The sequence below is a fragment of the Leuciscus leuciscus genome (genome assembly GCF_965113295.1).
Source record: "Leuciscus leuciscus genome assembly, chromosome: 16".
NCBI lineage: Eukaryota > Metazoa > Chordata > Actinopteri > Cypriniformes > Leuciscidae > Leuciscus > Leuciscus leuciscus.
In genome coordinates, this window is record NC_138740.1 from 520,001 (window position 1) to 545,707 (window position 25,707).

Genomic DNA, 25,707 nt, shown 5'->3' on the forward strand with positions numbered 1-25,707 from the left:
GAGACGCTGCCTTCCTCATGGACTGTGGCACAGTGAGTACACACACACACACACAGAGACGCTGCCTTCCTCATGGACTGTGGCACAGTGAGTACACACACACACACACACAGAGACGCTGCCTTCCTCATGGACTGTGGCACAGTGAGTACACACACACACACACACACAGAGACGCTGCCTTCCTCATGGACTGTGGCACAGTGAGTACACACACACACACACACACACACACACTGCCCTCCTCATGGACTGTGGCACAGTGAGTACACACACACACACACACTGCCCTCCTCATGGACTGTGGCACAGTGAGTACACACACACACACACACACACACACACACAGAGACGCTGCCTTCCTCATGGACTGTGGCACAGTGAGTACACACACACACACACACACACACACACACACACACACACAGAGACGCTGCCTTCCTCATGGACTGTGGCACAGTGAGTACACACACACACACACAGAGACGCTGCCTTCCTCATGGACTGTGGCACAGTGAGTACACACACACACACACACACACACACACACACACACACACACACACACACACAGAGACGCTGCCTTCCTCATGGACTGTGGCACAGTGAGTACACACACACACACACACACACACACACACACACACACAGAGACGCTGCCTTCCTCATGGACTGTGGCACAGTGAGTACACACACACACACACAGAGACGCTGCCTTCCTCATGGACTGTGGCACAGTGAGTACACACACACACACACACAGAGACGCTGCCTTCCTCATGGACTGTGGCACAGTGAGTACACACACACACACACACACAGAGACGCTGCCTTCCTCATGGACTGTGGCACAGTGAGTACACACACACACACACTGCCCTCCTCATGGACTGTGGCACAGTGAGCACACACACACACACACACACACACACACACACACACACACACACACACACACACACACACTGCCCTCCTCATGGACTGTGGCACAGTGAGTACACACACACACACACACACACACACACACACACACACACTGCCCTCCTCATGGACTGTGGCACAGTGAGTACACACACACACACACACACACACACACACACACACACACACACACACACACACACACACACACACTGCCCTCCTCATGGACTGTGGCACAGTGAGCACACACACACACACACACACACACACACACACACACACACACACACACACACACACAGAGACGCTGCCTTCCTCATGGACTGTGGCACAGTGAGTACACACACACACACACAGAGACGCTGCCTTCCTCATGGACTGTGGCACAGTGAGTACACACACACACACACACACACACAGAGACGCTGCCCTCCTCATGGACTGTGGCACAGTGAGTACACACACACACACACACACACACACACACACACACACACACTGCCCTCCTCATGGACTGTGGCACAGTGAGTACACACACACACACACACACACACACTGCCCTCCTCATGGACTGTGGCACAGTGAGTACACACACACACACACACACACACACACACACACACACACACTGCCCTCCTCATGGACTGTGGCACAGTGAGCACACACACACACACACACACGCACACACACTGCCCTCCTCATGGACTGTGGCGCAGTGAGTGCGCACACACACACACACACACACACACACACACACACACACACACACACTGCCCTCCTCATGGACTGTGGCGCAGTGAGTGCACACACACACACACACACACACACACACACACACACACACACACACACACACACACACACACTGCCCTCCTCATGGACTGTGGCGCAGTGAGTGCACACACACACACACACACACACACACACACACACACACACACACACACACACACACACACACACACACACACACACTGCCCTCCTCATGGACTGTGGCGCAGTGAGTGCATCTATACACCTCTCGCTCATCTGTGCTCAGTGTTTATAATCATCCAGACGCCTGTTATTACACACTAACCCAGCGCTTATTTACTGTACAAGTTATGTAGTAAATATTAGGAGTGTAACGATTCCCTCATGTCACGATTCACTCCAAGACATATTATAAAATGTTAAAGGGTAACTAAACCCCTGGTCAGAGCCTGACTCCACCCACTGGCAATATTTGAAAAATGCTAGAAAAGTGGGCAGACCCCAGCGGAGATAGAGAGGACGAACCGTGAGCGGGGGGGGCGTGCACCTATTTTTTTAACAGTCTATGTGTCAGACTCTCTAAAATGGAGAGTGACTCACAGGGTCGCAAGACGACGTAAAGTACATGCATCTGATGAGTTTTATCGAGTTGATGTCAATAGCGCGCTCTCTCTGTAGGCATATTCATATTTTGAAAAAATCCAGCAAAATGCGCCGGCGCGTTTGTCGACCCCAGAGGATTAACTTTAGCCTAACCATAAATTGTGATTCAAATATATATGATCACTCACATCAAGACGCCGCTGCGTTGGTGGAGTCCATGCAGGAGGAGCAGCGTTTGGCACTGTGTCGCTTCTCAGCGTGAGCTGTGTGGAGAAGCCCATGACCACCTCTATTGCGTTGGAGAAGCAATCCCACGTAAAATGCAGGTTTCACACTCACGGTCTTCCAGGCCAAGTGCATGCAACCACTGTCGCCTAATTTCCAAGTCTGCTGGAAAGCTATGCAGTCCAGCAGTGCTGTTGCAACCAGCAACACTACACCTACGTACCCTCCTGACCACTGTACACTACAGATAAATCTACGCTAGCTCGTACCGGGGCGTGGTGAGCTCGTACCAGGGGCGTGGTGAGCTGGAACCTGCTTACGTCTGGCAGTACCGCTTACGTCACGCAGTACCGCAAACATCCAATAGGAAAATTAAACTGCAGTAGCCACCGTTCAACCTGAAGAGGGCAGCACTCAGACGTTTTTACACCATATATTGTAGAATTAAAACACTTTATACCCAAATGTCAAAAAAGTTACTTGAATCAATGAACAGCACTAATAAAGCCCCATTCTTACAGATCATTAACTAAAAAAAGTTGGTTTAGGGTTTAGTTACCCTTTAACAAAAAATTAACTGTTTATTAAAATGCTAAATTTGATATTACATTGTGTGTGTAAATGAACAGTCTTGGACTTGGTGCTGAAACCCAAAGCACAGGACAATAGAGACACCAGAATAACAATATTCATGATTCTGAAGCTGAAAATACTGAATTATTGTAGATGAATATGCTTGATCTCTGTCACTGACTAGATATATTTTAAATAATGTAGAACACTTTTACATTTCAGACATTTGGCATTATCAGGACCCACTAATATCCCTCCATTGCATTATTATACATTATATTCAACATTATAAATAATAGTTTAATGTAGTACTGACACTAAAACTTTCTCACACAGTAATTTTTATTATATACACTATATATATTGTCACTATCCACAATACATATTGTTGCATTTTTGTATTGCGATATATTGTTACACCACTAGTAATATTCACTAAGATCATTAAAAGCTTCTGTGAAGAAAGAGTTGCAGTGAGCAGCTTCTAGCCTAGATGAGCGAACAGTCTCAAACATGACGGATATTACACAGCTTTGCATCGCATGAATAATGAAATCTTGATTTGAAAAGAGAGCGCTTTAAAATCTATCCTGTTTAATTGTCTTATAATCCATTTCAGTGTACAAAACAATCATTCTAGCAGCAAGACGAAGATTTGAACAATATTAGTGAGTTCTGTCCTCCATGCATCTGGTAATGCGGCTCACACACACTCTCCGCTTGTCTCTTTCAGGTCCTGTATCTCTGGATTGGAAGGAACTGTAACCCAGTTTTCCTCACACAAGTGCTGGGAGTGGAGAGCTATGCTGCTGTTCCTCTCAACATGGTACCTGGCACACGCCACCTGACGCACACGCCACCTGACGCACACGCCACCTGACGCACACGCCACCTGACGCACACGCCACCTGACGCACACGCCACCTGACGCACACGCCACCTGACGCACATGCCACCTGACGCACACGCCACCTGACACGCACACGCCACCTGACGCACACGCCACCTGACGCGCACACGCCACCTGACGCGCACACGCCACCTGACGCGCACACGCCACCTGACGCGCACACGCCACCTGACGCGCACACGCCACCTGACGCGCACACGCCACCTGACGCGCACACGCCACCTGACGCACACACGCCACCTGACGCACACACGCCACCTGACGCACACGCCACCTGACGCACACACGCCACCTGACGCACACGCCACCTGACGCACACATGCACACGCCACCTGACGCACACGCCACCTGACGCACACGCCACCTGACGCACACATGCACACGCCACCTGACGCACACACACCACCTGACGCACACATGCACACGCCACCTGACGCACAGACACCACCTGACGCACACGCCACCTGACGCACACATGCACACGCCACCTGACGCACACGCCACCTGAGGCACACGCCACCTGACGCATACACGCCACCTGACGCACACGCCACCTGACGCATACACGCCACCTGACGCACACGCCACCTGACACGCACACGCCACCTGACGCACACACGCCACCTGACGCACACACGCCACCTGACGCACACACGCCACCTGACGCACACACGCCACCTGACGCACACACGCCACCTGACGCACACACGCCACCTGACGCACACGCCACCTGACACACACATGCACACGCCACCTGATGCACACACTACCTTGACGCGCACGCCACACCTGACGCGCACACTACCTTGACGCGCACGCCACACTTGACGCGCACACTACCTTGACGCGCACGCCACACTTGACGCGCACACTACCTTGACGCGCACGCCACACCTGACGCGCACACCCTACCTTGACGCGCACGCCACACTTGACGCGCACACTACCTTGACGCGCACGCCACACTTGACGCGCACACTACCTTGACGCGCACGCCACACCTGACGCGCACACCCTACCTTGACGCGCACGCCACACCTGACGCGCACACTACCTTGACGCGCACGCCACACCTGACGCGCACACTACCTTGACGCGCACGCCACACCTGACGCGCACTACCTTGACGCGCACGCCACACCTGACTCGCACACTACCTTGACGCGCACGCCACACCTGACGCACACTACCTTGACGCGCACGCCACACCTGACTCGCACACTACCTTGACGCGCACGCCACACCTGACGCGCACACTACCTTGACGTGCACGCCACACCTGACTCGCACACTACCTTGACGCGCACGCCACACCTGACGCACACTACCTGACTCATGCTGTCTGTTTACTGGTGGTTCTCATTGTAGCTTGAAGGCAGCATCAGTCTAGTGACTCACAAGATTATTTATTTAAAAAAGGGACAATGTACATTAATACACTTATAAGTAACTGTAAATGTATTAAGAGAGAGATGAAATAAGGATACAGTGCAATGTAAGAGTGTATACAGCTCAGTTAAGCCTATATTAGTGACTCGTATGCACTAAGACGGCAGTATCAGGAGTTCAGTGAAGATGAGAGGATCTCTGTCCATCAGCGTTAGTATGACGAACAGGAAGAGGCAGGTATGATGTTTGCTGGCCTGTAACTCTCGGAGGTCATGTGACTGGCCTGTAACTGTCAGAGGTCATGTGACTGGCCTGTAACTCACTGAGGTCATGTGACTGGCCTGTAACTCTCGGAGGTCATGTGACTGGCCTGTAACTCTCGGAGGTCATGTGACTGGCCTGTAACTGAGGTCATGTGACTGACGCTGTTGTGTTTCCTCTCAGGATCAGCTGCCAGAGTTGGACACTGCAGAATCGTCCCGAATCCGAGCTCTGATCGACTGGCTGAGAGAACGCCGGCCGTTCCACTCCGTCCTGCACGTCATCAGGTCAGACTCACACACACACACACACACACACACACACACACACGTACAGGCTCTAACTGCACACATATCATCACTGAAATACACCATTCACTGGATGTTCAGGGGCTTTTTGTCCATTTATGCCATTATAATTAAACTGAAATGAAGTTTATCAAATCAACATCAAATGCAACCTCTCCACAATGGCCAAGACCAGAGAGCTGTGTAAGGACATCAGGGATAATTGTAGATCTACACAAGGCTGGGATGGGCTACAGGACAATAGGCAAGCAGCTCGGTGAGAAGGCAACAACTGTTGGGCGCAATTATTAGAAAATGGAAGAAGTTCAAGATGACGGTCAATCTCCCTCGGTCTGGGGCACCATGCAAGATCTCACCTCGTGGGGCATCAATGATCATGAGGAAGGTGAGGGATCAGCCCAGAACTACACGGCAGGACCTGGTCAATGACCTGAAGAGAGCTGGGACCACAGTCTCAAAGAAAACCATCAGTAAGACACTACACCGTCATGGATTAAAATCCTGCAGCGCACGCAAGGTCCCCCTGCTCAAGCCAGCGCATGTCCAGGCCCGTCTGAAGTTTGCCAATGACCGTCTGGATGATCCAGAGGAGGAATGAGAGAAGGTCATGTGGTCTGATGAGACAGAAATAGAGCTTTTTGGTCTAAACTCCACTCGCCGTGTTTGGAGGAAGAAGGATGAGTACAACCCCAAGAACACCATCCCAACCGTGAAGCATGGAGGTGGAAACCCTTTGGGGATGCTTTTCTGCAAAGGGGACAGGACGACTGCACCGTATTGAGGGGAGGATGGATGGGGCCATGTATCGCGAGATCTTGTCTATCTTCCCTCAGTAAGAGCATTGAAGATGGGTCGTGGCTGGGTCTTCCAGCAAGACAACAACCCGAAACACACAGCCAGGGCAACTAAGGAGTGGCTCCGTAAGAAGCATCTCAAGGTCCTGGAGTGGCCTAGAAAGTGGCCTGGAGTGCCTTTGCAAACTAATGTTTCTGTACCAAAAATTAAGTTCTGCTTTTCTGATGTATCAAATACTTATGTCATGCAATAAAATGCTAATTAATTACTTAAAAATCATACAATGTGATTTTCTGGATTTTTAGATTCCGTCACTCACAGTTGAAGAGTACCTATGATAAACATTACACACTTCTACATGCTTTGTAAGTGGGAAAACCTGCAAAATCGGCAGTGTATCAAATACTTGTTTTCCCCACTGTATATACATAGGTGTGAACGCTGATATATACAGGTGTTTCCCCACTGTATATAATGTTACGTGGTATTAAGTCATTTGCACACTGATCACCATTTGAACACTTGTTAGGAAATATAAGTCCCATTGTTTAATGACTAAGAGATTAGTATTATGAAATGCATGAGTCAAGCTTTTATGACCATAACATTCACAACAATAGAAAACTAGTGTTTGTTAATATTATTGATTCAAGTGGTTTCGCTCACTTTTATAGACGTCAGTGAACACTGTCAGTCACGGCTGCTTATGAATACTGATGTATTACCCGACACCTGAAAGACGGACACTAACGCTCAGCTACTGATCATGCGCCGGATTAATAAACATATGAATGGAACGGCTCATGAAGTCAAAACTAAAAGGATGATATTTTGCTTTTGGCGTCTAAATTTGTCTTAAACCCTTTGTGTTATAATGCATTATAGAGCTATTCATAATGTACGTTATGCTAATCTTTTTGTAACCAAAGTTAAAATGCATTATAATAGCAGATTCCTTGTTACATGTGAACATTGATGTTTGTCATGTGCTTTAATGCATCATACTGAACATCTGTGAGATCATGCAGGGCAGTCTCCTGTCCGTCAGTGATGAGCTCAGGCTGTTAGTGTGAGACACTGAAGCCCTGTTTCTCTTCCAGAGACGAGAGTCCGCTGAAGGCTGACTTCCTACAGTACCTGATTGAAGACCTGAGTGAGTCAGCGCTGTCGTACTACGAGTTCCTCCTGCACCTGCAACAGCAGATCAGCAAGTGAAGCGCCCGTGTGTGTGTGTGTGAGACACTACAGCTCGTGCTCGTCCCGCTCACAGGGCTTCAGCGCACAGCCTTTCTAATTTATTGCCTTTTACTAAAAAAAAAAAATTATGAAAATGTAGGGAAAAAAATTCTTATGACTTTCTTACAACCTTTATAATGAGTGCTATTCATACTTCACCCTCACACACACTCATCTGCTCCGCTTCAGGTTTCTGTTTTCTCCAGTCATTTGTTTTAATTTATGAAGGCAATAGTTGAGCGTGTGCTGTCAGCGGGACCGGGAGAGGAGTGTGTGTACACGGAGCTTTAAACATGTATATTGATAAACCTATAATATAGTCTAAAGATTGTTAATTTTAGTCAAACTTTATTCAGATGATGCAAGGTGAACAATAAACTGCTTGGGACTTTATTATTTCCCCCATGAAGAGATTTTTATGAATGTTTAAATCTGGAAGCTTTGGGCAGAATGAGAGAGATGTGGGACTGTGATCTTAAAGCTTGAGTATAATCCCGAAGGCCGAGAGTCTTCATCTCTCTCCACATCTAACAGATCAGTGTGTGTGTGATGATGACGAGTACAGGAGCGGTCTTCATCTCTCTCCACATCTAACAGATCAGTGTGTGTGTGTAATGAGCGTCTGTGATGATGACGAGTACAGGAGCGATCTTCATCATGTGTGCTGATGTTTCTTGGGTAATCACAGTTATCATTCAGAGGGATATTTTTTTAAACTGATGAAGAACATCCTCTGGTTTCCTCAGTCGTTCGGCTCGTCTCGGCACACGTGACGGCTGTGTGTGTTTGAGCACACGTGACGGCTGTGTGTGTTTGAGCACATGTGACGGCTGTGTGTGTTTGAGCACACGTGACGGCTGTGTGTGTTTGAGCACATGTGACGGCTGTGTGTGTTTGAGCACACGTGACGGCTGTGTGTGTTTGAGCACATGTGACGGCTGTGTGTGTTTGAGCACACGTGACGGCTGTGTGTGTTTCAGCAATTATTTGTAAATTCTCTGCAATTTTGTACATGTGAACTTTCTGAAGGAATGAACTGATCATTAAAGAGGAAGCCTCGCATGAGCTCTACTGAATCATTGATCACGGCTCTGGGTTTTCTTTACGTGTTGATGTTTCAGCGGATCCTGGTCATCTTTCAGTCATGTAAAGTCAGCATAACATCAAAATGGACTCTTTTTTTTAATACATGTGTAGTATATTGGCGTGTTTATTATAAATGATTAATGGGTGCAGATCTTCAGTAATGTTCCTGAATCCTCAGGGGTTTCGGGTCTTTCAGACACTGATCTCACACAGTTCGAGTCCAGATGGATTCTCTTCTCTGATGACGATGGCGGAGCAACCTGTCAATCACATCAGATCAGCCAATAGCAGACCACGACCATCCAGTCAGTCCCCCACAGACACAATTAAGCTCATCATCCTAATTAAGTCCTTTGGTAAACCCTTATTTACTCTCTTCTGCAAAGACCTGAAATATCATGTGGATCCTGTGTACCTCCAGCTGCAGCAAAGCTGTGAAACCCATGATGTGTTCTTGAAGTGTGAATATGAGTGGTTGTGTAGTGTGCGCTATACATTACCCTAACATGTTTCTATAATAAGTAGGCTTCTCTTGACACAAAGTCAACAGGAGTTGTCCACTGGCTTTTGGACTGGTTTATGATTCTTACAGGTTTAGTTCAACACGATAATCTTCACAAATAAACACAACTTTGGATTTTGAAGCGTAAAGACCGGACGTACATTTGTAACATTAAATCATTACTTTCCACTGTTAAGCCATAATCTTTTGGTGAATTTTGTAGTTTTGAAGAGATTCGAGCAGAAGTTTCGTGAGCTCTGGCTTTTATTTCTTCTTCTTTGGTGTTTTACGGCAGTTGTCATCCATAAAGTTGCATTACTGCCATGCTGTCATCATGTCACAATACTTATACTCGTCTTTCCAGTCCAGTCCTCTTTAAAAAATAAAACAACTATTTCTTTCCTTTTTCACTTTTTCCACATTCTGATATATTTGTTACATTATACTGTCCTATACCTGTCTAAAAGAATTGTTATTCTTTTGTGTGAAACTCTATGTGCCGCTATCTTGACCAGGTCTCGCTGGAAGAAGAGATAATAATATCTCAATGTGATTCTCCTGGTTAAATAAAGGAAATAAATACCTTCATTTTTTTGTAAATTATGTTTTGGCTTTTATTTTGAAACGCGTTCGTCATTCATAGGAGACACGCTGTGCGTGACGTCATGATGCTGCGCAAGACTCCGCCCCGTCAGTAATAACACACTCACTCTCACTCACACACAGACAGAGAGAGGATCTGCGGACGGATTATTATCAGTCATAACTGCAGTAATATCACACATATATCTGCGCGATGGAGGTGTGTGAGGAGAGCGAGGGCGCGCGCACGGCCGCTCAGAGGCGCGCGGAGATCCGGAGGCGGAAGTTGATGCAGAACTCCGAGGATCGCATGAAGAAGATCGTGGGCTTCAGTCAGTCTGAGGACAGCAGCGCGGACAGATGTGAGCTCTGTTACACACACTCTCTTCTGTTACACACACACTCTCCTCTGTTACACACACTCTCTTCTGTTACACACACACTCTCCTCTGTTACACACACTCTCTTCTGTTACACACACACTCTCCTCTGTTACACACACTCTCTTCTGTTACACACACACTCTCCTCTGTTACACACACACTCTCTCCTCTGTTACACACACACACACTCTCCTCTGTTACACACACCCCTTCCCCGTGTGATGCATGACTGTACAGTATGAGCTACACCTGATGATCTGACCTGAGATCAGTCTGACGAGGCGCGCAGGATCTGACACGTCTCTGTCTGGGTTTACATTAGCGATACTCCGAAATATACATATCTGCTAAAGTTAATGTAGTTTTCTCTCAAGTAAAAAATCTCTCTGAACTAATAAACTATTCTGAGAACCTGTCAGTCACTATTACTGTAATATTACAGGTTCAAACTAACAACTGATCTGCAGACAGACAGTTAAATCGCACATTAGGCAGATTTTATTACAGTAATAACGCAATAATAATAACTTTATAAAGACATAATTAGGTTTCTACTATTTTTTTATATATTTTTATATATATATATAAACATTTTAATGGCGGCTGTCATAAGTTGCTTTCATGATGGATTTATACATTAAATATTGCAGAACAGGTCATAATATAATACATATATCTAAAGTATCAAAGCACAAATTATTGGTGCTATAAATAATGTTTAGTGAAGCTTTGTTCATACATAAACTAAAAACAGCACAGACTAAAATATCGACTTGGAATTTAAAGGGGACATCATGAAAATCTGAGTTTTCACTCGCTCCTGGTTATTCTGGGATTCTGGATGAGTGAGACTGGCCTGTTCTGTTATTGCCGGAGTTTCTGAAGCTCCTGTAAAGACTCCGCCCTCTTCTGAACGGAGGCGGAGCTAAAGCTAATTTGCATTTAAAGGGACACACACAAAAATGGCGCGTTTTTGCTTACACCCAAAAAGGGGCAAATTTGACAAGCTATGATCGGGGGGCTGAAACTTGAGCTGAAATTTCCCAGACACATTTTGAGGACGCCATAGATTTATATTACATCTAATGAAAAGAGCCATAATATGTCACCTTTAAAGTAGCCGGAGCCAGCGTTGCTGAGAGACGGTCCTGAAGGAGTTAACTAGATTCACCTTATGCTGTTCACACCATATTTCAAATAGCTGCAATTTCAAGGCAAACAACTCCCTAATAGAAGCTTGTCAGTATTGTGGATGTTGCAGTTATCACGACAGCTCTGATTATGATGAAATGAATATAAATGAATATGGCCTTGTGTTTGTAAAGCAGCCCGAAGCGTCCTGGAGCCACGGTTCCACCTGGATCTGGAGCGGCACGAGCCCTGGTCCGGCTCCGGCTCCGCTAAGAGACTGTCTCCTCATCCGGCCGAGTCCGACAGGAGCGCCAGCGAGGCGGCGGGAGAAGAGGACTCATCCCGAGAGCTGCCGTCCTCTCCTCGCAGGGGTCTGAGGAAGTACCTGTCCCGGCTCGACGACGCCATGAAGCTGCGCGGGCATCTGGCCGGAGAGAAGCCGGCTCCGGACCGCACCGGCACCCAGCCCGAGGAGCTGGACCCGTTCTGCCTGTTCCGGCTCGCCGCCAGCGTCGCTCTCGCACTCTTCGTGCGCATCTTCGTCTGCCAGTATCTGGTGAGTGTCACGGAGCAGGTGTGTGTGTGTGTGTGTTTCTGTTTCTCCAGCACTCATGTGTCACGTCAATTCCACCCATGCAACATTTGACAAGAAATATCAGCCTGGATCTCAGGACAGAGCTGTCAAGTTCATGACTAATGATCTCGATAAAAACTAACTTTATCTGGACAATAACTTTATTCTAGATCTGCTGTAAAGCCTAAACACTCTCTGTTACTGTAATCTCCTATTATCACTGTAAAGCTGCTGTGAAACATCTATATTGTTACAGCGCTGTATAAATGAAGGAGACTTGGCTTGGCTCATCTCAACGCTGTGTCTTCTGTTTCCACAGTCCATATTTGCTCCGTTCCTCACTCTGGAGCTGGGATTCATGGGATTGCACAAATACTTCCCAAAGGTTTGTCTCTGCTTTGGAACTGATAATGTAAGTTGAATGATAAGTTGTGTGATGATAATAACATGTGGGATGAAATGAGGTTAATTATGCTATTAAACTACTATATATAAGACTGAATATTAGGGATGAAACTAACCCTAACCCTAACCCCACACATGTGATTCACAGATTAACTGCTACATTTAACCATCATAGAGTGAAAGTTTCGTCTTGCCAATTTACACATTCAAATCATTTAAAACGCGGAATAAGAGGCGAAAATCATGAGAGGGGAGAGAGAGGGGAGGGGAGGGGAGAGAGAGAGGGTTGGGAGAGAGAGAGAGAGGGGAGGGAGAGAGAGAGGGGAGGGAGAGAGAGAGAGGGGAGAGAGAAAGGGGAGGGAGAGAGAGAGAGGGGAGAGAGAGAGAGGGGAGAGAGAGGGGAGAGAGAGAGAGGGGGGGGAGAGAGAGAAGGGAGGGAGAGAGAGGGGAGAGAGAGAGGGGGGAGAGAGAGGGGAGGGGAGGGGAGGGGAGGGGGGGGGAGAGAGGAGAGAGGGAGAGAGAGAGGGAGAGAGAGGGGAGGGGGAGAGAGGGGAGAGAGGAGAGAGGGGAGAGAGGAGAGAGGGGAGAGGGGAGAGAGAGAGAGAGAGGGGAGAGAGAGAGAGAGGGAGAGAGAGAGAGAGAGGCTTAACAATATCTTTATTAGACCATTTGTCCTTTTACCTCAATACAATTATCTTACAAAAATTTCATTCCATAAATTAAATTTCTATTTCTACACATTTAAAAACAACATTTAATTTTCTCCAATTTGACAAAGTACTCCCCCCACTGACCAAATTTCAGAAAACATTATAATGTCACTAACCAATTTATAATATGTAAACTTAAAATCTTGATTCTAGCAGTTATCATCCCTTTTAGTACCATTTCAGCATTAATTGGACCTATTCCTAACATTTTATTTTTTCTAGTTTTCCATATGGACAACTTAGCTGAACCCAACAGAAAATTCAGTAAACATTTCTTCCTCCTTTCTTGAAAATTATAAATTGGACCACTTATAAAATTCTGATAAGAAAAATTCTCCCCAAACTTTATAAAAACTTGTGTTAAAAAATTAAACATTCCCTCCAACCTAAAACAATCAATAAATAAATGATTAACCGTTTCTTCTAAGCCACAAAATAAACACTCAAGGGGGTCGCACACCGGACGCGCAGCTCGGCGGCGCGCCGCGCAGCGCCACGTCTTTTAAATTCGAACACATTATATTCTATGAGAGTACACACACCGGCGGCGCCTTTCGGCGTCTGTCCGCGGCGGCTCAGGACCGTGTTCAAAATCCTGCCGCGCCACAGAGCGCCATTTACATAGTTTTATATTAAATTTACATTTATGTGTCTCAAATCGTAGTTAATGTATATACGGACTTCACCCTGTGCTGCAATATACATTTAGTTTTATATTTATTTACAGAAATCAGAAAATTGCTGATGTTATCGGATTTTCAGGTGACAGTTGTCCTAGACGTGGCGCGACGCGGCGCTGAGCTGCGCGTCCGGTGTGCGGCCGCCTTCAGTCTCCACTGCTGGATTAAGGTGTGCCACGTGTCTGTTCGTAGCTATAGACCCTAACATCAGTCTCCACTGCTGGATTAAGGTGTGCCACGTGTCTGTTCGTAGCTATAGCCCCGAACATCAGTCTCCACTGCTGGATTAAGGTGTGCCACGTGTCTGTTCGTAGCTATAGCCCCGAACATCAGTCTCCACTGCTGGATTAAGGTGTGCCACGTGTCTGTTCGTAGCTATAGCCCCGAACATCAGTCTCCACTGCTGGATTCAGGTGTGCCACGTGTCTGTTCGTAGCTATAGCCCCGAACATCAGTCTCCACTGCTGGATTAAGGTGTGCCACGTGTCTGTTCGTAGCTATAGCCCCGAACATCAGTCTCCACTGCTGGATTAAGGTGTGCCACGTGTCTGTTCGTAGCTATAGCCCCGAACATCAGTCTCCACTGCTGGATTCAGGTGTGCCACGTGTCTGTTCGTAGCTATAGCCCCGAACATCAGTCTCCACTGCTGGATTAAGGTGTGCCACGTGTCTGTTCGTAGCTATAGCCCCGAACATCAGTCTCCACTGCTGGATTCAGGTGTGCCACGTGTCTGTTCGTAGCTATAGCCCCGAACATCAGTCTCCACTGCTGGATTCAGGTGTGCCACGTGTCTGTTCGTAGCTATAGCCCCGAACATCAGTCTCCACTGCTGGATTAAGGTGTGCCACGTGTCTGTTCGTAGCTATAGCCCCGAACATCAGTCTCCACTGCTGGATTAAGGTGTGCCACGTGTCTGTTCGTAGCTATAGCCCCGAACATCAGTCTCCACTGCTGGATTAAGGTGTGCCACGTGTCTGTTCGTAGCTATAGCCCCGAACATCAGTCTCCACTGCTGGATTCAGGTGTGCCACGTGTCTGTTCGTAGCTATAGCCCCGAACATCAGTCTCCACTGCTGGATTAAGGTGTGCCACGTGTCTGTTCGTAGCTATAGCCCTGAACATCAGTCTCCACTGCTGGATTCAGGTGTGCCACGTGTCTGTTCGTAGCTATAGCCCCGAACATCAGTCTCCACTGCTGGATTAAGGTGTGCCACGTGTCTGTTCGTAGCTATAGACCCTAACATCAGTCTCCACTGCTGGATTAAGGTGTGCCACGTGTCTGTTCGTAGCTATAGCCCCGAACATCAGTCTCCACTGCTGGATTAAGGTGTGCCACGTGTCTGTTCGTAGCTATAGCCCCGAACATCAGTCTCCACTGCTGGATTAAGGTGTGCCACGTGTCTGTTCGTAGCTATAGCCCCGAACATCAGTCTCCACTGCTGGATTCAGGTGTGCCACGTGTCTGTTCGTAGCTATAGCCCCGAACATCAGTCTCCACTGCTGGATTAAGGTGTGCCACGTGTCTGTTCGTAGCTATAGCCCCGAACATCAGTCTCCACTGCTGGATTAAGGTGTGCCACGTGTCTGTTCGTAGCTATAGCCCCGAACATCAGTCTCCACTGCTGGATTCAGGTGTGCCACGTGTCTGTTCGTAGCTATAGCCCTGAACATCAGTCTCCACTGCTGGATTAAGGTGTGCCACGTGTCTGTTCGTAGCTATAGCCCTGAACATCAGTCTCCACTGCTGGATTAAGGTGTGCCACGTGTCTGTTCGTAGCTATAGCCCCGAACATCAGTCTCCACTGCTGGATTCAGGTGTGCCACGTGTCTGTTCGTAGCTATAGCCCCGAACATCAGTCTCCACTGCTGGATTAAGGTGTGCCACGTGTCTGTTCGTAGCTATAGCCCCGAACATCAGTTTCCACTGCTGGATTAAGGTGTGCCACGTGTCTGTTCGTAGCTATAGCCCCGAACATCAGTCTCCACTGCTGGATTAAGGTGTGCCACGTGTCTGTTCGTAGCTATAGCCCCGAACATCAGTCTCCACTGCTGGATTAAGGTGTGCCACGTGTCTGTTCGTAGCTATAGCCCCGAACATCAGTCTCCACTGCTGGATTAAGGTGTGCCACGTGTCTATTCGTAGCTATAGCCCCGAACATCAGTCTCCACTGCTGGATTAAGGTGTGCCACGTGTCTGTTCGTAGCTATAGCCCCGAACATCAGTCTCCACTGCTGGATTAAGGTGTGCCACGTGTCTGTTCGTAGCTATAGCCCCGAACATCAGTCTCCACTGCTGGATTAAGGTGTGCCACGTGTCTGTTCGTAGCTATAGCCCCGAACATCAGTCTCCACTGCTGGATTAAGGTGTGCCACGTGTCTGTTCGTAGCTATAGCCCCGAACATCAGTCTCCACTGCTGGATTAAGGTGTGCCACGTGTCTGTTCGTAGCTATAGCCCCGAACATCAGTCTCCACTGCTGAATTAAGGTGTGCCACGTGTCTGTTCGTAGCTATAGCCCCGAACATCAGTCTCCACTGCAAGTCTGCAGTACGCTTTTCAACAGGCAACTTATAGAGACCTCCAACATGCCTTAAACTTTGTCCCAAACACTTCTGACCACCTCCAAGTCTTCACTCCTCTTAGCACAGTCTGATGAGTAACTTTTACACATGTTACATAGAGTTCTTTCTTCTTAATATCTTGAAAACTCCCCAACTTGGGGTACTCGAATGATAAAATCGAATGTCCAGTTTCCTCCATCTCCTCTTGCACAGCTGCAGATACTTTGATGGGTGGAAAAGTGCCCATTCCAGTCCTGTGACAGTGCCTCTCTGCAGGCCCCAGGTAGAGCTGCCCACACCTCCTCCATTATTCGTCTCACAAGTCGAAGAGATCTCAACCCCGTAACACTCTGCAAAGACTCAGCTGTCTTCCAGTCATCACCACTTCTCAGATCGCCCAACTTGACATTCCCAACCTTCACAAAACAGCTTTCCACAGATTTAGAGGACAAAATCCTTGTTCTTATTAATGGGTTATGGAACAGCGGTTCTCCCATTATCCAGTCCTCAGGTTGTAAAATATCTCTGTGTATAATAAATGTCTTTTTCCAAGCTGTTATCATTGACTTATAAAAAGGTGTCAACTCTTTCAAATCCACTTCATCACTTTGCAGTAAAAAAAGCTGTTTATCATACAATAATCCAGATGTTTCCCGCAGAAGAGCACAAGCAACATTAATCCACCCAACATTCTCCTCGTACAACAGTCTCTGGGCTTCTTGCAATCGAAACGCATTTATGCGGCTTTGTACATCTATTAGGCTTTGACCTCCTTCAATCACTGGTAGATAAAGTGCCTGCCGAGGAATCCATTTTTGGCCAGACCAGAAAAAGTCCACCAGTTTCCTCTGAATCTCCTTAATACTGTCATCTGGTGGCTCAAGCACATTCAGTTTGTGCCATAACATAGAGGCAGTCAGGTTGTTTGTAATTCGGACTCTGCCTCTATAAGATAGTTCGGGCAATAGCCAGTTCCACTTAGACAACTTAGCAACAACCTTTCCAAGCAGACCCTCCCAGTTCTTTTCTTTATACTTATCAGTGCCCAAATACATCCCCAAAACTTAAAAACCTTCCTTTCCCCATTTCAGTCCTTCAGGAAGTTGAGGTGGCCCCGTATCAACCCAAGACCCCACAGCAAACCCTGCACACTTTGCCCAGTTTACCTTGGCTGAAGAAGACTTTTCATAAATGTTTAAACTTTTACAAAGTATCTGAATATCATTTTGACCAGAAATAAAAATATTTACATCATCCGCATAAGCAGACACAGAATACCTTAGCCCTGAATTATCTCCTGGTATCATTAAACCTTGTAACTCATTTCTTAGCTTACACAGTAAGGGTTCTATGGCTAAACTATAAAGTTGTCCTGATAGAGGACATCCCTGCCTGATTCCTCTTTTAACAGGGATTGGACAACTCAGGCCACCTCCTATCTCAAGCATAACTGAAGCATCTTCATAAAGTATTTTTATCCAAGAAATAATATTCTCCCCAAATCCAAAAGTTTTTAAAACAGTAAAAAGGTATTCATGACCTACCCGGTCAAAGGCTTTCTCTTGGTCAATAGATAAAAAACCCACATCAAGATTGTTTCTAATAGATAAATCAATCACATCTCTCATAAGAAACAAATTGTCCATTATTGTCCGCCCAGGAATACAGTAAGTTTGTTCACTTTCCACCACAACATGCAAAATATTTTTTAGTCTGTTTGCTAAAATTGTATGATCTAGACACATTAAAGACACTGGTCGCCAATTCTTCAACAAACCTAGGTCTCCATTTTTTGGCAGGAGTGATAACACAGCTCTTTGACAGCTGTTTGGTAGACAACCTCTTTTAAAACATTCACAAAATACATTATACAAATCTTCTCCTAAGACACCCCAATAGGCTTTATAAAACTCCGCTGGTAAACCATCAATTCCTGGTGACTTTCCTGTAGAGAGCTGTTTGACCGCCTTCGAAAGTTCATCAAAAGAAATCATTACGTCCAACGAATTTTTATCCTCAGGCCTTAATTTAGGGAGATCTCTTAAGAACTGGTCCATAGATCCAACATCACAGTCCATATTACCAAACAGTTCTTTATAAAATTCAATGCCCATTGTTCTCATTTCTGTTGGATCTGAAGTAATAGTTCCATTTTTTCTCTTGAGATGAAGCTTCCATTTCTTTTGTGCTTCCTTCCGTTCAAGTCCAAAAAAATAAGCAGTTGGAGCATCCATTTCTTTAGTTCCAACAATGACTTCAACGACTTAAATAATCACTGAACCATCATTAACAACATCAATCATTCTTTTTTCCATTTCATTAATCTCAAACTCCAACATTTTCACATTTCTCTTCACTGTAGCAGTAGCATTATCAGAAAATTGTTAACAAAAAACTTTAATCTGTGCTTTTCCCACCTCCCACCATTGAGTCAGATTTTCAAAATTATTTTTCCTCTGTCTCCAAATTTCCCAAAAACTACAGAATTTCTCAAAAAAATCTGTATCCTGTAATAGTTTTACATTAAAATGCCAATAAAATGTAGGTCTTGAAATTTTTGCAACATTATAATCTAATGTAATGTAATAATCTAATATGATGGTCTGAAAAACCATTCGGTAATATATTAATATTAGTTACTATTTATTATTATTTATTTCTGATTTACTTATATATAACCTATCCAGTCTCGCTCCTGTCACAACAGAATCTAATATCTTTATCCAGGTATATTGCTTCACCAACTTATTTCTACTTCTCCACACATCCACCAACTTTAAATTATTTGTGATATCAAGTAGTAACTTACTAGATTTTGAGTGAGGCTCATCCCCATTCCTATCCAATAAGAAATGTGTTGTACAATTCCAATCACCTCCTATTACAACACATATATTGCCATCATCATATTGTTTTATTGCATCATTTAATTTTTGATATGTTATTTCACGATGCCATCCTATATTCGGAGCATACACATTAACAAAAAGGAATTTAACACTTTTAATTTCTGCTATAACTAATAACACTCTACCTTTTTCTACCTCTATTGTTGTCACAATTTTTAAATCCAAATGTTTTGAGAAGAGAATTGCAACACCCATACTTAAATTTGTTCCATGACTTAATTTACACTCTCCTTCCCACCATCTATACAACTCCAATTCATTATTACTATCAGAATGTGTTTCTTGTAAAAAAGTTACTTTGACATAATTTAATTTAATAAATTCAGAGATCAGTGCTCTTTTGACCCTATCTCTTCCCCCATTTATGTTTAAGGATCCTACTCTTACAAACTCCATAATAAGGTTCAAATGGAGGGAAAAGAAAGACAGAGAGAAAAGAAGAAATAGAAACACCCTTAGTGAATTATACATCATTTAAATTTCCTTTTTTTCTGGGTTTTCCCCCCTCTTATTTTCGTGACAAACTTTTTCAATCGAAACCTCTTCCTCCTACTTAAAGGTATAGCAGAGGATCTTTCCAAATTTTAGATAAGACCCGCCCTCTCCACTTTTTGAAAAGTTTGATTGATTCACCAGAATGATTGACAATTAGGAGGACCAATAGTTTAGACTACCCACCAGGAAGTAAAACATCCTCCGCTATACCTTTAATTTGTCCTCTCCAACTCGTCTCATCCAGTATAATACAGAACTTTCAAATTTCTTAGTGTCAGTAAAGTAATCCTTCACTTCTGCTACTTTCCCAAAAGTCTCATCCAGAAAAGCATCTATTTCCTCCAAAGCGTAAAACTGGTCACATCCCATCTGAGATAAATTTGACACATCTGATGCATCTGACAAATCATCATCACTTTCTTCCTCTCCTTCATTTTCAACCATCTCTCCTAAATTCTTACCCTCTGAATTCACTATCCTTCTATTACTTGATTGATCTCTACCAACTGACATCACTTCCTCAACACCTTCCTTCTCCACTTGCTCTGTATTCTTCTCAGTTTCTGTCATCACCATCTCCTCAATCACCTGTATCTCACCATTAACATTCTCTACCACTTTAGTAGACACTTCAGTAGTATTAGTCTCCCTCTCAACACCAACACTACCTAAATCCTTGTTATTATGCACATTTTGATCCTCATTTTCCACTCTTTCTTCCACAGTTTGCTCTACACTACCATTTGTATCTTTACTTTGACCTGTCTCATTCCTCACTTCTTCTCTTTGCGGGCATGACAATCTTACATGTCCTACAGCACCGCATTCAAAACAGCTCATTTCCCCAGTGTTCGCATACAACATGTACGATTTTCCTTCGTAAACGCAACGAAAAGACACGTTTAATGTTGGGGCATTCAAAAACATAACCGTCTGAAAGACAACACATGCTTCAAAGACTCATGTTTACATCCAAGCGGTACCATATTAATTCCACTTGCAAATTTTCCATACCTCAAAAGCTCACGCTGTATATCTTCATCAGGAATAAATGGCGGCACATTTGAAATGACTACCTTCACAGTTGGAGATAATAAAGGTTGAACAATGACAAAAGCTCCACTTACCACTATGCCGCTCTCTACCAACCGATTGACGAGTAGTTCCTCTTTCAAAAAGACCACCACGGCCTTATTCATTCGAGATGCGGAAATAATGTTTTCATGTCCCACTCGCTCAGCTACATCCAGCAACACATCCTCAACTGTTATACCAACTTGAGTGATGCATCTAATTCCGTGACGAAGCGACAGCGACGGCGTTCGCACATCCAGGTGCGCCATCCCTGTACTCGCCACGTGAATACTAATTCCACAACGCGTCAACTAACCTCAAACTAAACTTTACTACTAGATTTAATATTAGATTAAAATATCAAAATTACTTGAAAAAGAAGTAAGAAAGACAATAGAAAAGATTAGCACCTCTCCGTGAACCCCTCACCACCACCCCAAACGCTCCCAGCGTACACAGAGGGAGAGGGAGAGAGAGGGGAGAGAGGGAGAGGGAGGGGAGAGAGAGAGAGAGAGAGAGAGAGAGAGAGAGAGAGAAAGGGGGGAGAGAGAGAGGGCAAGAGAGAGCGAGAGAGAGAGCGAGGGGAGAGAGAGAGAGCCAGAGAGAGGGGAGAGAGAGAGAGAGAGAGAGGGGGGGGGAGAGAGAGAGAGGGGAGAGAGGGGGGGGGGGGGTTTCAGACAGCGCTCGAACACCAAATTGATTCCTCTTTTGCGTTTCCTTTCCCTTAAACGGACACATACACACAAAATTATGTGTAAATATCCGTCTCTGCAAGTATTGTCTCGGTTCTGTCATAAGTGAACAGTTGAGAAAGAAACCGGACGTGTGTCCGTTTTTTTCTGTCTTAAAGTGACAGCAGCCTAATATTCCTGCTGTTGTCTGTGTCATTAATGTTAATAAAACAACAAAATACAGCTTTAACAAAGATGAAACTATATTTATATTTTATTTATATTATATTATATTATTTTATATTTATATATATATATACAAAGTTACAAAGTAACCTGGTCTGACCCCCTAGGTGGATTACTATAGTAGAGCTTTCCCCTGGTCTGACCCCCAGGTGGGTTACTATAGTAGAGGTTGCACTGGTCTGACCCCCAGGTGGGTTACTATAGTAGAGGTTGCACTGGTCTGACCCCCAGGTGTTACTAGAGGTTTCCCCTGGTCTGACCCCCAGGTGGGTTACTATAGTAGAGGTTTCCCCTGGTCTGACCCCCAGGTGTGTTACTATAGTAGGGGTTTCCCCTGGTCTGACCCCCAGGTGTGTTACTATAGTAGAGGTTTCCCCTTGTCTGACCCCCAGGTGGGTTACTATAGTAGAGGTTTCCCTGGTCTGACCCCCAGGTGTGTTACTATAGTTGAGGTTCCCCTTGTCTGACACCCAGGTGTGTTACTATAGTAGAGGTTTCCCCTGTTCTGACCCCCAGGTGGGTTACTATAGTTGAGGTTCCCCTTGTCTGACCCCCAGGGGTGTTACTATAGTTGAGGTTTCCCTGGTCTGACCCCCAGGTGGGTTACTATAGTTGAGGTTTCCCCTGGTCTGACCCCCAGGTGGGTTACTATAGTAGAGGTTGCACTGGTCTGACCCCCAGGTGGGTTACTATAGTAGAGGTTGCACTGGTCTGACCCCCAGGTGTGTTACTATAGTTGAGGTTTCCCTGGTCTGACCCCCAGGTGTGTTACTATAGTAGAGGTTTCCACTGGTCTGACCCCCAGGTGGGTTACTATAGTAGAGGTTTCCCTGGTCTGACCCCCAGGTGGGTTACTATAGTAGAGGTTGCACTGGTCTGACCCCCAGGTGGGTTACTATAGTAGAGGTTGCACTGGTCTGACCCCCAGGTGTGTTACTATAGTTGAGGTTTCCACTGGTCTGACCCCCAGGTGGGTTACTATAGTAGAGGTTGCACTTGTCTGACCCCCAGGTGGGTTACTATAGTTGAGGTTCCCCTTGTCTGACCCCCAGGGGTGTTACTATAGTTGAGGTTTCCCTGGTCTGACCCCCAGGTGGGTTACTATAGTTGAGGTTTCCCCTGGTCTGACCCCCAGGTGGGTTACTATAGTAGAGGTTGCACTGGTCTGACCCCCAGGTGGGTTACTATAGTAGAGGTTGCACTGGTCTGACCCCCAGGTGTGTTACTATAGTAGAGGTTTCCACTGGTCTGACCCCCAGGTGGGTTACTATAGTAGAGGTTGCACTTGTCTGACCCCCAGGTGGGTTACTATAGTTGAGGTTTCTCTGGTCTGACCCCCAGGTGGGTTACTATAGTAGAGGTTGAATCAGAATCAGAATCAGAAAGAGCTTTATTGCCAAGTGTGCTTGCACCCACAAGGAATTTTTCTTGGTACTGAAGCTTCCAGTGCACATATACAAATACAAATACAACAAGAAACATAGTAATACAAATTCTAAGAATAAAATATATAAAAAAAATAAAATAAAAAAAATAGTATAAAAAGTAAAAAAAAGGGGTCACAGTTGGGTTTAGTCTGAATAAACATTTACAGATTATGAACATATTTACAGTATTTTGAGAAGTATGAATAATATGAATAATATAAATATAAATATCACCTGAGTTAGAGAATATTACACTAGACAGTGGGAGTCTAGTGCATGTTACAGATTATGAACATATTTACAGTATTTTGAGTAGTATGAATAATATAAATATAAATATCACCTGAGTTAAGAGAATATTGCACTAGACAGTGGGAGTATTGCACTTGCAGGCATATGCCTTGGGGGGCATGTTAAGTGTTCAGAAGGGAAATGGCCTGTGGAAAGAAACTGTTCCTGTGCCTGGATGTTCTTGTGGCCAGTGATCTGTGTCGCCGTCCTGACGGTAACAGTTCAAACAGGGGGTGTCCAGGGTGAGTGGAGTCTGTGATGATTTTACCTGCTCTCTTCCTCACTCTGGAAGAGTACAGGTCCTGGAGGGTTGGCAGGGGGGCACCAATAATCCTCTCTGCTGTCCGGACTGTCCGTTGTAGTCTCCTGATGTCCGATTTGGTAGCTGAACCAAACCAGACAGTGATGGAAGTGCTTAAAACAGACTCAATGACGGCTGAGTAGAACTGGATCAGCAGCTCCTGTGGCAGATTGAACTTCTTCAGCTGGCGAAGGAAGTACAGTCTCTGCTGGGCCTTTTTCACAATGGAGTCAATGTGATTTGCCCACTTCAGGTCCTGAGAGATGGTAGAGCCCAGGAACCTGAATGACTCCACTGCTTCCACAGTGCTGTTCATGATGGTGAGAGGGGGGAGTGCTGGGGATTTTCTCCTGAAATCCACAATCATCTCCACTGTTTTGAGCGTGTTCAGCTCAAGGTTGTTATAGCTGCACCAGACAGCCAGCTGTTCAACCCCCAGTCTGTAAGTTGAGGTTGAGGTTGCACTGGTCTGACCCCCAGGTGGGTTACTATAGTTGAGGTTTCTCTGGTCTGACCCTCAGGTGTGTTACTATAGTAAAGTTTCCCCTGTTCTGACCCTCAGGTGGAGAAGAAGAGCCAGGCGACGGTGTTGACCGCTGCTCTCCTGCTGTCCGGGATTCCCTCCGAGCTCATCAGCCGCTCCATGGACACCTACAGGAAGATGAGCCTTGTGTTCTCAGACCTGTGTGTGTACTTCTTCAGCTTCGTCATGTGTCACGAGCTGCTGCTGCTGTGCGGATCTGACGGGTCCTGAGACACACACACACACACACACACACACACACACACACACACACACACACACACTCCTCTTCCTCTCCTGTGGCCATCACAGCTGTGAAACACGTTTTCTGCAAGCCTGAGCTCCATCCGTCACGTTTACTGTCCTTCGTCTTCATCTCCAGTAGTTTTCCTCAGTTAGTGGAGGTGAGAGTTAATGTCGACCGCTGCGAGACTAGTGAAGCTCTCGTCCTACCCAGCAGAGTTTAACAGATTCATATATAACACTAAAATCATGAGAACTTGAAGCCTGTTTTTTGCATCCTCTTATATCTGTAATCACTGTTTTAGTTTAATGTGATGTTGGAGAGATGAATGATCCAGATCCGTTAGTTTCCTGTCAGACAGTCGGACCAGCAGAACCAGCAGGGTTACGTCAGACTTCTGTTTTCTAAGTGTTTCTGAAGAAAAGCACATTCTCTGATTTCCCGTCGTTCAGCGTTGATGATGTGTTTTATTATTTCATGAGACTTTAGTATTATTGCGCTGCTCATAAACATGAGTTTACCGTAGATCTGCATGATCTATTGATTTCTGTTTGATTTACTGTAAATACAGTAATGTTTTTTCATTATGGTACAAATTATCACAGTTGTTTCTGATCATGTTTACGTATTCCTGCAAAACTGATATTTTAATGTATATCTGTGTTTTTCACACTATTATGAGGCGAATTATGAGCTGTAATAATATCTTTGATTATACCAATAAACATAAACGTGTCCTTCTGACTGCAGTCTGTGTGATTCCTCAGTTCTCTTTCCGACAATCGTTCGGTATCTCACCTATGGGAACACCTCAGGCATGACCGATCGCAGAAGCACCAATGACACCACACCTGCCAACCATAGCAGACCAATCGCTGCCGTGATCAGGGAGTCCCGCCTCCCTGTCTATAATCTGCAGCTGCCTGCCGGTTCGTCA

General features: G+C 45.6%; 3 protein-coding genes across 4 annotated transcripts in view; 2 read left to right on the forward strand and 1 right to left on the reverse strand.

Annotated features, from left to right (window-relative positions):
* The window catches only part of LOC309477573 (uncharacterized protein), a gene marked incomplete at its 3' end in the record, with an annotated part of 61,051 nt that extends 55,093 nt beyond the window's left edge, over positions 1-5,958 (reverse strand). The window contains exon 1 of the mRNA XM_082140847.1: positions 5,948-5,958. The remainder of the gene's footprint in view (positions 1-5,947) is intronic.
* Positions 1-9,055, forward strand: part of sec24a (SEC24 homolog A, COPII coat complex component) — a 54,633-nt gene extending 45,578 nt beyond the window's left edge. For both annotated transcript variants that reach the window (XM_082141233.1, XM_082141234.1), the window contains exons 19-21: positions 3,809-3,901; positions 5,819-5,922; positions 7,839-9,055. In XM_082141233.1, coding sequence (XP_081997359.1) covers positions 3,809-3,901; positions 5,819-5,922; positions 7,839-7,953 — 312 coding nt within the window. In that variant the 3' untranslated portion in view covers positions 7,954-9,055. The remainder of the gene's footprint in view (positions 1-3,808; positions 3,902-5,818; positions 5,923-7,838) is intronic.
* Positions 9,056-9,189: 134 nt separating this feature from the next.
* camlg (calcium modulating ligand) lies at positions 9,190-25,511 on the forward strand. The gene is made up of 4 exons (XM_082141521.1): positions 9,190-10,506; positions 11,853-12,214; positions 12,552-12,617; positions 24,566-25,511. Exons 1-4 carry the CDS (start codon positions 10,359-10,361, stop codon positions 24,755-24,757), a joined length of 768 nt encoding a protein of 255 aa, XP_081997647.1. The 5' UTR covers positions 9,190-10,358; the 3' UTR covers positions 24,758-25,511.
* The last annotated feature ends 196 nt before the right edge of the window (positions 25,512-25,707 follow it).

Coding starts and splice junctions, on each gene's coding strand:
- camlg (XM_082141521.1), top strand. CDS start 10,359: ATGGAGGTGTGTGAGGAGAGCGAGGGCGCGCGCACGGCCGCTCAGAGG. Junction 10,507..11,852: donor GGACAGCAGCGCGGACAGAT/GTGAGCTCTGTT, acceptor GTGTTTGTAAAG/CAGCCCGAAGCGTCCTGGAG. Junction 12,215..12,551: donor TCTTCGTCTGCCAGTATCTG/GTGAGTGTCACG, acceptor CTGTTTCCACAG/TCCATATTTGCTCCGTTCCT.